The 12,557-nt window shown below is 45.9% G+C and overlaps 1 protein-coding gene across 14 annotated transcripts in view; it reads left to right on the top strand.

The window, feature by feature from the left end:
- The window catches only part of PTPRK (protein tyrosine phosphatase receptor type K), a 1,613,435-nt gene that overhangs the window by 1,472,810 nt on the left and 128,068 nt on the right, over positions 1-12,557 (top strand). For all 14 annotated transcript variants that reach the window (XM_078648913.1, XM_078648910.1, XM_078648911.1 and 11 more), the window contains 2 exons: positions 150-237; positions 7,214-7,290. In XM_078648913.1, the coding sequence (XP_078505039.1) occupies positions 150-237; positions 7,214-7,290 (165 nt within the window). The remainder of the gene's footprint in view (positions 1-149; positions 238-7,213; positions 7,291-12,557) is intronic.

Genomic DNA, 12,557 nt, shown 5'->3' with positions numbered 1-12,557 from the left:
GTTTAATCAGCTGACATAAAACGAAGAGTTAACTGTGAAGTTTCAGTGAAATGTACTTGTCCTCGATTCCATTTAGTTCCTTGTCTTGTGTTTTTTGTATTGGTTGTTTAATTGTGTTTTTCAACTGACATGTTTGTCATATTTTGTAGAGTTTTTTCGAAGGACAGTCTGCTACCTGGGATGTTGCTAAGAAAGATCAAAACAGAACGAAAAACAGATATGGAAATATTATTGCTTGTAAGTTCATAAAATATGTTTTGTATTTGGGTGTAAATTCAAATATTGCGCCGACCGGAAAAGCACTCATATCAATCAATCAATCAATCATGCCATTTGTATAGCGCACTACTCACCCGGGAGGGTCTCAAGGCGCTTGGGGGGAGGGGTATGCTACTGCTCGAACAGCCAGGTCTTGAGTCGTTTCCTGAAGGCGAGATGGTCCTGGGTCAGCCGAAGGTGGATGGGGAGGGAGTTCCAAGTCTTGGCAGCCAGGTAAGAGAAGGATCTTCCTCCGGCGGTGGCTCTTCGGATGCGTGGTACGGCTGCGAGGGCGAGGCTGGTGGACAGTAGCTGGCGGGTGGGCGTGTAGAAGGTCAGGCGGTCGTTGAGGTACTTGGGGCCCAGGTCGTGGAGAGACTTGTGTGCGTGGGTCAGGAGCCGGAACGTGATCCTCTTGTCGACGGGGAGCCAGTGCAGGTTCCTCAGGTGGCTGGAGATGTGGCTGCGTCGGGGGACATCCAGGATGAGTCGGGCGGAGGCGTTCTGGATGCGCTGGAGTCTTTTCTGTAGCTTGGCTGTGGTTCCGGCGTAGAGGGCGTTTCCGTAGTCCAGTCGGCTGGTGACGAGTGCATTCCTTTTCAAATCTCCCATTCCTTGCCTCCATTTTGTGAAAACAAATTAAAAGAATGGTATGGCTGATGATTATGCCAGGATGTCTTCAAGGAAGGAACTGTTTCTAGTACTTTGAGGAATCCTTTTAGTCACTATGGGTTTCGGTGTAGCATGCTACTCGCCCAAAAAAACACTTCAAGACTCCATATGGGGTAGGAAGCCCTATATAAATGCAAATCTTTTCCCCTTCTCTATCTTTCCACTATCCAAATAACTGACTAACATATAAACCACTCAAATTACTTTCATATTTTCACTAAGCTAATTCACCACTAATTCTTTATGGGTTCCAGAGTAGGGTGCTACTCGCCGAAAAAACGATTTGACGCCTCGTATGGGGTAGTAAGCACTATATAAATGCAATTGCAATACTAACTGCTGCAGCACTTTCAGTGGTGTTATCTGAGGAAATGTTTTTTGGGCTATCTTTAAAGTGAGGGGAACTACAAAGTGCAACACATTAGCATGTGTCCCTCGTGTTAGAAGAGCACGGGCCGAAGGTCACTAATTTAGTGGCCTTCACTCACCGAATCTGGAATGACCTTCCTGCTAACATCAGAAGTATCCTAAATCATCGATCCTTTCGGAAGGCTATGAAGACCTATCTCTTTCCAAATGAACTTCTTTCTCCTAACTTTGCGGCCTTTTGTCCTCTGTTGGTCTTTGGGATTAGCGCTGGGACGCCCCATTGCTGGGGCAGCCATGCGCTCTACAAATCTCTTACACATAACACAACACACCCTGTTCATGCTGATCTGGCCTCTCGGCATCCGCCATTTTATGTACCTTCCTTATCGAACGTAGCATCAGTCTGATTAACACAAATCATTATCATGCACTTAAAATGCCACTCAATTGGGATCTAATGACATTTAAGAAAAAAACAATCAGAAGATGTTAGTGCTGTCTTGCTCACAAACCCTGGACATATTATTGCATTTTTTAAATGCAGAAAAATCTGTGATGAGCTCTTCCAGTGTCTCCAGTCATTTCTCCCACCGGCACACCACTAATCAGTAGCCAGAGCACTTGGTTGGTACAAATTACTAGTGCTAGTTGCCCTACCTGGATTTTTTTCGAAGAATCGGATAATTTAGTCACTAAAAGCTGCTGTAATGGTGGTCCCAGTAAGAGCTGGCAGATGGCTGAAACGCACCCATTTCACGACTGCTTCCCAGCTTGCCATCTGTGAGTTGATTGGCAGTGCGGTGCCAGTCGCAGCAGCGTCCTTTGTGTGACCTCCCTTAGTCTTTCGTATATGAAATTTGATACAAAGCATGTTCACCAGTGTGCACTATTTAGATACGATGGGGTGTTACTTTAGCATCCAATAAGTCCTCGAGGCTAAAGTGGTAGGAGAAAGGCTGAGTAACGGGTCTCTAACAAGGGAGTGCCTCTGTCTGCCCTACCAGCCCCAAGCTGCAACTGTGGCTGTGTTTTTTGCCATGAACTCTCTGCCACCGGCCTTGCTTTACACGAACATAGTGCAAGCAACCTCTGGAAATGCTTCGGCTTCCTCCACACTTTCGCTTCAGTGAGGAACAGAGGCACAGGCATCTGTCCTGAGTGAGCGGGAAATGAGATTGACATTCTTTCATCTGCCTTTATTTCAGAGCACCCAGTTCAACGCCTTATAGAACTTGTAGCAGTCTACACACTGGCGTTTAAGCAGTCGGAAACCATTTTCAGAGAGATTGGTTTTTTTTATCAGATTGTCGGTCTTGGTAGTCTGACAGTTTTCTGTCAATGTTTTAGGGACACCATCAAAGTGATCCAGTTTGCACATCAGCTAGTTAATTGCCTGCATGCCTATTATCTTAAAAATGTGTATTATTAAAAGCGCTTTTAGTGTTGACGTTGGAGCCGAACTCCATGGAAATCTGCAGTCTAAAATGCCAGCGTGTGCATTCTGAAACACCTTTGCGTCTCTACGGTTACTGGTTCTGTCAGTCCAATTAATAATAAGAACCAGCATTAAAAATGCAATAGATCTCGCCTTTTATTAAGTTAAAGCCATTTGCTTTGCTATACCATTAGCAAAGCAAATGACTTTAACCCCTTCACTGCGGGGTGTTTTACCCCCGCAGTGCGGGGGGGAGGGGGCCGTGCGCGGCTCCGCTGTGCTTGTGACGAGCTCGGCTCGTCATGAGGCTCAGTGCAGCTGCACTCATGACGAGCGTAGCTCGTCACAACCACACCCGTTATGGAACGTTCAGCACAGCGGGGAAATTTTCCCCGCGTGTGAACGTTCCAACAGTCATGACGAGCTCAGCTCGTCATGAGTGCAGCTCAACCATGCCTCATGACGAGCAGAGCTCGTCATGAGCATGGAAGAGTTTAACTTAACCAAAGGCGAGACTTGTTGCGTTTCTTTTATTTCAACATGTTTTATTAACAAATTTTTAAGGCATACATGGTACAGTGATAGCGCTGATTGTGCCTCGCGGGACCTGTTGCATTTTTAATGCTTGTTAAAGATGTTTTAAGCCACAAGTGACTTCATAGATTCGCATGTTTCAGCAATATGTAGATAACAATCTATTTAGCCCCTGCTACAGCTGGAGAGGGTATTTGGTGTTAAATTTTTTTTTTTTTTTTTTGAAAACCTTTATTGTACAAAGAAAGCTCACAAATACGGGCCTACAACCCACGAGGGCTGGCCACCACATGGTAGTTAACGTAATAAACGAAAAACAAATTTTCAACAGGATATGTCACCAGGAGCACAGGAGAAACAATAAAAGCATCGAGCAATCAGCAAGAACAGGACAATAAAAGGTTAATTTTCTAATGCGGGGTGGGGAAACAGAAGAATCATGGGCCGTGCAAAAAACAACCAGGGAGGGGCCGCGGCAAGCCGCCATCTTACGATCACAGAATGGCAAAAGAGGCCATACCAACATAGCTATCAAAGAGTATAAACGTAATCGGAATATAAAGAAACGACAATGGCATCAATCAAACCGCACCTACCCGTCGCCGCCCCCACCCAAATTGAGAAGACATGATCAAAAAGGCCCACATAATAAAAGACAATACGATACGCACCCCAACAAAAATAAAAGGACCCCCATAAAGGAGGAAAAAGGGGAGAGGGAAAAAGGGAACGAAAGAAGGGACTCCCACCAAACCACGCACCCCCAGGAGTGAAAGCAGGATAATAGAGTCCGGCAAGCGACATAGCAAAAAATCGATACCGAATTACCCAGCGAGCCACAATCAGATACATACCGGAATACGAAAGTCACAGAAACTCCCCAGGGGGATACAGGAGGAGACGGAGTCCCGAAAAAAGTGAACACACAAGAGCCATAGAACAGAAAAAGAGGAAATAAGGGAGGAAAAAGACCCCCCAATACGGACAGACCCCCCCAACCCACCCCTAAAGCCCACCCTGCACCCCTGCAGAAGGCTACGGCCTACCCCCCCGCAGCGTGCCTGTCGCCCTAATTAGAACCCGAAATATAGCGGAGCAAAGTTAAGTCGGAAACAAAGACAAAAATGGGAAGGGAAGAGAAGGAAACGAGGGATGGGAAACACACACAGACATACACGGGGGAGGGCCGGGAGACAGGAGTAAACGCACCCAGCCACCCGCCTGAGTCGAGGAGCCAAGTCCCCGGGAAGCCAAAGAACATCGGGTAAAGTCCAAGGGCACCAGTCAATCACACAGAACCATACCGGGACAAGTTGACCATCCAAACCAATGCAAGACTACCGCACACAGATGCCAATATACATCAGCCCTGTCCTTGTTTGTCCAAAGTGGAAACAGTCCGATCCAGCGAGGACCAGGTTACGAAGAACAGGGGACAGACAGCAGGAAGATCCAACGGCAGTCCAGAAAAGGCACGTAAAGTGGAAAACGGACGATCCAGGAAAGTCACGAAGTGTAGCAGACGATGCAGGCACAAGTCCAAGGATATGTCCAGAAGAACCGACCCATCTGGGCCAGCACAGGAGACATCGCCGGGCAGCAGCGACCGAAAGGAAGCGGGAGAGTCATGAAGGCCAGGCCAAGTAAAATCCAGCTCCCGGGCCCGAGAAAAAGAAGGTAGCGCCGGAGGAGGAGGCGCCATCAAGTTCCGTACAGCAGCAGATGTGGTCGGAGCCGGGGCCAATTCCGCCAGGATAATTCCAGCCGCACCCCGCGGCGGCACAATCACATCTGGCCGTGGGGGCCCAGGAGGCCCGCCGTGAGGAACCATCTCCGAAGCTAGGACAGGCGCGGTCACACAGAGCCGCCAGGAGAGCAGGGTGTCCAGTACCTCCTTAAGTGTAGGAAAACCCTCACAGTATCCGGCACCCGGGTCATGCGGCGGGCCTCCAGCGCTCGCCCAGGCCCGGTCAAGACACTCGGGGTCGGTCGCCATTTTGAGAGTCCGACAAGGCAGCGCGGCTGTAAATCTCCGCCGGGGCGGCAGCAAGGCAAACAAAGTCCCGCCGACCGGCAACAGAGCACCCCGGGCAGGAAGGGGGGCCACCAGAAGAGAGGGATTCGCCGGCCACCCAACGCCGCCGGTCCCGTTCTCCGAGTCCGGGCGGCAAAATCAAAATGGCCGGACCGGAGAACAAAGGGAGAGCAAGCCGGACACACGAGGAGCTCCGACCACGGAAGGCAGCGCCTCCACCATAGGCCTCCTCCCCACAGGAATCGGCCAGGAAGGCCCTCCGGCCCACACAAACAACGGCCCTCCGACCACCTCCTCCGCGCCCCGGAGGGTAGATCCGCAGGCTCCGTCCGGCCCGGGAGCCGGCAAGAAGATCCAGGCCAGTCCGCCTTCGGCACCCCAACACAATCGGGGGCACTGCACCGGATCCACCGCAGCCAGGATAACCGGAACAAGAGGTAAGTGCCTGCAAGGCGTCGTAGCACTACCACTCAGCAAACAGGGCTTCCCGGGGCAGGATTACAGCAGGATAAATGTGAAAACGCAGGCGGGCGAACGGAGCCGAGCTAAAGCGCGGCCATCTCGGTCGCGAGCTAGGCTCCTCCCCGGTGTTAATTTTTTTTAAACTTCTTTCAAAACAAGCATTGGCAAAGCCAAAGATCGGGGCTATTAGAGCTATAGGCTTTGCTAATCTTATTTGGCCAAACTGAAGAGCATCTCAGCTGCTTTGCATCATAGCTTAAAAAAAATAGTGCGATCATGCAGGCCCTGCGTCATTTTGTAGGCATGCACGCGTTCAACATGCATGCGCTGGCCTAGAAAATGACATTGCTGTTTTTTTTATTTTTTATTTACTGATGCAAAGTTGTTTGGTAAATAACAAACAAGGAGCGTGAAATCACAGTTTTGAAATGAAGCACTAAAACATTTAAAAGTATTTTTTTTAAATAAAAAGGAAGAACGGGATGCGGGAGTGGGCTTGGGGAGGGAACTGGTGTAGAACGAACATCGTGGGCAGCGGAAGAAACAACACAGGAGAAAGAGAGCAACGTGGACTCTAGATGGGGAAAATACACAGAGGCAAGAAAGTGCAGCATTCTCATAAAGCGCTTAAAAAGCAGAAAAAGAGTAGTTGCATGGGAGCGTAGAAGCCAGCCAGTCAAGAGATTGTTAAACAGCAATATACAGACAGTTAACAAGCTGATTGCAGCAAAAACACAGAAGTGGATGCCTGCTTGTGCCCCAGGGGAACTGACAGCAAAAATAAAGCAAAGCACATGCGAAACGGCATTTTGATTGCTATGGCAGCAAAATGGCGGGGGACTGTCCACAGTCCCTACGGACACACGCATGCTGTTTGCTTTGGACAAATGGCAAGAGCAGCCATGTTTGTCCATGCAGATGCGTGCATGAAAGCCCTCGGCAAATTGATTCCAAAAGGTACTTGCATAGCGAGAGCAGCGCATGCGCTGCTTTCCCCAGGAGAGACCTAAAAATGGTTCGTGTGTAGATGAGAATTTTATTAAATAAGTGTGGAATTAGTTTGCGTGCCCCAGATAAGCATGTTCTCGAATTGCCAGTCTTGCAGCTGCCATGAATGTATGCCCCTTTATTTGCTGTGTCTTCCCAGTAAAGTCATTCACGTACAAAGAGCAACAACCTGACATGTCAAAGTTTAGCCTTGTGGTGTCCAATGTGGGTCCACATTAATGCCATATTTAAAATATAATCATCAACTCTAAGAATTAGTTATTTTTAGGTTCGTTTACATTAATTTCATATACATTTATCTTGCATACATGTTCTGAAACTGTGGCATACACATGATCCTCCTCTATGTATACTGGTCATCTCTTTTCTAGTCCTAGTCAGAAGTGAAGTTGTTACCAAGGGTGGATTATTGATTACTCCTGTTTCTTCCCCTTGTGTAGATGATCACTCCCGTGTCGTCCTGCAATCCGCTGAGGATGACCCCTCTTCAGATTACATTAATGCCAACTACATAGATGTAAGTATGTCGCGTGTCACCCATGCTGATTTTCCTTACTCCTTCCACCTTCTGTATGTGAAACGTTCTGCATGTCATGCTTCTATGAGTTGATTATTTGCCTTTTGTACAACAAAAAAGTACGAAATGCTCTTTGCTTTGTTCGAAGTCTTAGTACTTACTGATGTTGTTGTGCTTTCTTTCACATCTGACTTTGTTTTGGGCTGTAGATTTGGCTGTACAGGGATGTAAGTACCTCTATATGTCCATAACAGACCCCTGTAATAAATATTTATATTAGCTGTCATTCCCAATTACAACTAATGCTGTGCATGTGTCATTCAGCCGACCACATTTTCGATGTGTGCTTTCTTCATACCATCTAAACTAAGATCTCCATTTGAAAAGGACAGCTTAGTCGTGCTCTGTTTACCAGCATATTGTACTGTCCAGGACATGCTAGACAAACCATTCACCTTTAGCAAAGCTCATGAATCCTTGAGTCACTCATGCTCATTGCATCTCATTTTTGTTTCTTGGATGTTATGGTTATTCCTGGCAACAGCACTTCCTTGAAGGGCTGGGGCCTAGCTTGTCTGACAGATTTGAGTGCATGTTCAATTGGAGAATTTGGAGAACATAGTTCAAGGTCTTGATGGGAGAGGTTGATGAACCCCAACCAGCTAATTCGAAAATGAGATTTGTTCACATCCATATGCTTCTTCCAATCTATAAGCTATGTACAGGCCTAGCGGTGTTCTTTGACGAAACACAGTTGCATGTTTGTGACTGTAAAGCAGTGATATGTAATATGCACATGACTGAGTATGTTCCAGTGAGGTAAAACTCGAGGCAGAGACCTCCGCTCCTTGGAGCTTCTAGTTCCTTCTTTATGCTGTCAGAAGTGTTTGGACACCTTAACTTCAATCTTAGTTTATCTTATGAAGGGAGAAGTGGGGCAGGAATAAGGTGGAAAGTGCATACAAAAATCTGAATACAAATTTAATTTAATTCTGTTTGTCTTGCCTAATGAAATGTGACGTGCTGTAGACAAATTTCACATACAAAAGGCGGAAGGTTCTTTCTGTCTCGATTGACTGCGAAACAGAGGTTTGACTTCAGTGTTTGCTAAAATGGCATGACGAGCCACTGTTGATGATCTTGGACGGCTAAATGTTTTAAAACATCTTGATGCAGAAAAAGGAAAGTTTTCCCCCTCTTTTGTTAGACTGTTCTCTGATTTTCATGTACCGAAGGATCTGGTGTATTTTATTGATTGGGGCTTTTGTTGTAGCTGTTTTTGAGTCATGAAGTGTTGCCATTGTCAGTTCAACTTTTTTAAATAGCCCCCGTCTGCACCAAGGACTTTATTTTCTCCTGAACAGCTCACTCATGGCTCATATAATCAATAAAGATATAGGAAAAGCGTTGCCATGTAAAGAGAACATTTATAAATCTGCTCCTATGATAATAACCATACTTTTCAAAAATATGAAATGCTTGCATGTACCCTCTGTGTGCCCACTGTTTGTTATCAATGTAGTATATTGCATCTTACGTGTATCTTTATGAATGGACTGCTTTCCGTTGTGTGTGTGTGTATGCATTTCTTGCTTTGCACAATATAATTATGCTTTACAAATACCACCTGTCCTAGCTTTTCTGCTTCTTGGATAGGTGGTTTCTGCTAGGTAGTAATGTGATCTGGAAAAGAAACAACCAACACAAGAATATATCCATGGAGGTCGCACAATTTCATCTTTCAGAAATATTAGGCCCTGCTGTAATTCTGAATGTAAGTTCATTTACAATGCTCGGGTCATCATAACCTGACCCTAGCCTTCATGGCTAGGTCCAGCTCCACCCTTACACAAACACCACTGTTTGGCAAGTTCTACAACTACAAGGGCCGTATGTAAAACGGAAGATATCTGTGCATGTGTTGTGTACATTCCCATCTGCTTGAGGAACTTGGTGCCTACGTCTGGACATTGAGTGTACAACGCTGGTTCAACGAGGCGTGGTCTCTGGATGGACTTTGTGTCTTCCCTCTAATCATAAGAAGTGTTCTGCCTTTATGCTGACAGAGGATCATCGTTGCTATCAGCATGCCTTTGAAGTCCCCCTGTTTGCATGAATCATCTCCGTGAAGCTTTCTAGCGTGAAATGCTTACAAGGCTTTGTGGCATCTTACATTCATTTGCTGTCAGTCAAAAAGCCAAGGATGTTGACGGTGTTACCGTCCTTTATTTTAGTGATGGCGCATAGTCCAAATGTGTATACTTTTATTTACTTTCAGTCTTTTTCTTGACATTTCATTTACTTTTCGTGAGGCGGAAGATGGTCATCATAGGTAGCTTATGTCGCAAGTGTGCTACCCTACATTATATGTTGGTAACATGTTTGTGGCTGCAGGTTTAGCTTGAGGATTTTTGAATAAAGGATTGGAAACATCAAGAGACCTTGAGCCTCTCCACTGTTAGTTGTCTGTTGGAAAGCATGCCACATATCTCAAGTGATAAGCAAACGTTCTGCTAAAAACGAGTAAAAGATAAATCTCATGGTGTGTGCCTGTTTTATACTAAACTGCAATGCCTTACCTTAATCTGCCTCATTCCAAAATGATGACCGGTAAGTGTAGTAAATGCAACGACTTTTATCCTTTCCTGATACTGATTCTCTTGACATGGTATTTATGGCTTTTGGACTTACTTCATTAATCCACACTCGTTAGAAGGCAGGGGCACGATCGATCTCTGGTGCTGCCATAAAGGCCCCTCACTGTTATAGGGTAGGCACAGACACAAGCTAGGTAAGGTGCCAGCAAGGGGACCTATACAAGAGAAGGGGAGAGGCAGCTTAGAGGAGACCAGCAAGTAGAGGTGGAGGCAGATAGGGCCAAACTGATTAGGTATAAAGATACAAATCTGGATCTAGACGCAGATTCCTTACGATCCCACCCATCCTCCCCACTCTGCAAACTGATTTCTAGGGAAAGGACGACCTCTTTCAGGGCCATAGTTTTTAAACACCTGTGGTCTGTGTTCTTCATGGCTCCGTGCTTCTGGCGTGGAAAATCGTGAGAAGAAACGGACATCTACTTGCCTCTGTGACGCCTAAATAGGTACTGCGACGTAACGTCCTGAACCGACAACAGACACAGAGCTGATCGACACCACCACCTACAGACGTGCACTTGTGCTACTCAAAATCTTCTCTGCCTCCTGATGTTGAAGTCGAGTAGTCCAAAGGCCAGTTGGCCGTTAGACTTGCTGGTACAAAGGAAGCACAAGTCATTGAAGACTTTCAAGAAGGAAATGCCTATATGGAATTCTCCATTAAAGTAAAGTGCCTCATTACATAGAGAGAAGTGTGGCTCATCAGTTGACTCCGGAGTACGGGCCACGGTTCAATCCCCAGCGGCAGCTCAGCATCATGTGGCTGGGCAATGGCTCTCTTAATCTCCCTGACGGCCCCCCAGCGCCTGGATATCCTTAGGGGTGATACGTTTGCGCTTTACAAATGTGGGATCATTATTATTACATCAGACAGTAATCTTTCTCTGCTTCAGTGCTCTTACTCACTAAATTAAGGCAAGTGGCTGAACTTGATGTGCCTATTGGAGCAGTACTCCCACATACCTACCTGTTTGTAGTAGTACTCCCTGAATTCTGATTGTATCGCTGACTCTTCGAAGTACTTGTCTGAATTGAAACCTAAATGAACACCAACATATTAGTTGAAAGAGGTAGCGCTTCAGAAGGCAAGAAGTTTCAACCTAATTTGATGGGGTGATTTAACACTCATGCTTTAAATGGGTCGGGACGGTTGGCCACAGAGTACCTGCACTACTTGATTTCAAGAGTGAGCGTGTACCTGCACTTCCCAGCAGTTGTGCAATACTTTGAATTGAAGTGTACCAGCTCTTCTTATAAGCAAGTAGGTAGTCTGTTAAAAGGTACCTGTGCTTCTATTATTCCTTATCAAGCACTGCTGGGCATGTAGAGGGAGTGCAGTGCAGAAGTTCAGCTAACACTGCAGACTACAGTTTCTTATTAGATGGGGGTTATACTTTAGAATATAAGAATGTTGTTGTTTATCTATGATTCAAGATTTATCTTTTCCAGACTTGGGCAAATTGTTTTCTCTACTGCCGCAGAGACTGGTTCGTTGCACGTCGTCTTTGAGGCTCATTGTACAACAACAAACTACCTAGCAGCCAACTCCTACTGTGTTGCCTTTACTGCATTTTCCCTCAAACCAGTGCTCCAGCCACATGTAAGTTTATTTCACAAAGTGGCAGCCTCGATCCTTTGAGGTTGTGGTGCTGGAACACTCTCCACTCTAGAAGCCCTATACCGGATGGCAGTGTCAGCAGATGGTGGGGTGATGTCAGTAGGTGGGTTTGGTTTTCCTACGAGGGATGTTTCAACTTAATTCTACCCTGGGTATTTCACTCACTATTAATGTAGCAATCTAATTTATGAAAGAACCTGTTCTAAGATCAGGGACGTAGCAGGCACCGTTTGTTTCCCCGGTGGTCTGCCTGGGTGGAGGCCGGTTTTTGACCCATTTATGTTACTGGGCCGGTTTAGCAGCATAGCTGTAATATCTGCCCCCTGTAACAAAAGCAGCTGCAGTGGTTTACAGGCGCACCCACCCCGCCACCTTCTACTCAATTGCCAGGGCCGGTTTGCATTCCCAGTCCGGCCCTGTCTAAGATACCAGAGTCAAAATATAGAATGCACTTGTGTGTATTGTGGTTTAAATAATACAGTGCATGTTAGAACCAACCAGTTGCAAAGAGAGAGAAAGTGAAATATAACAAGTATTCACAATGCAATAGGTCTCGCATTTGCGAGAGTTTAAGCTATTGGCATTGAAAATGACAATGTCTTCCATTTATTTGTTTTGATAATTAACACATAAATAAAAGGCATTGTCATTTACAATGCCAATAGCTCAAACTCTTGAAATTGCAATATCTATTTAATTTCAAAGAAGCGGCCGCCATTGCCCTGGGCTGCTTGGAAAGTGAACGCGCGCATTGCGTGTTGAATGTTGCAGGAAAGCATGTTGTACCTACAGTAGGGGAAACTAGTTAAAGAAAATAACGCTTACAGACTAAATAAGACATACTGTTTAACAACAAAGTTAAAGGCCCATTCCTCATGGGAGATTACAAATGAAGACAAGGTATTACTAAGGAGGGACAAACAATCCTATTAGTGAACCAAAAAACAGTATTTACAAAGGCCAATGACAGAAGCCAATGAAAAATATGGGCG

The sequence above is a fragment of the Lissotriton helveticus genome, chromosome 6 (assembly GCF_964261635.1).
Source record: "Lissotriton helveticus chromosome 6, aLisHel1.1, whole genome shotgun sequence".
NCBI lineage: Eukaryota > Metazoa > Chordata > Amphibia > Caudata > Salamandridae > Lissotriton > Lissotriton helveticus.
The sequence above is the reverse complement of the archived record's forward strand: the minus strand, read 5'-3'. Positions and strand labels throughout refer to the sequence as shown.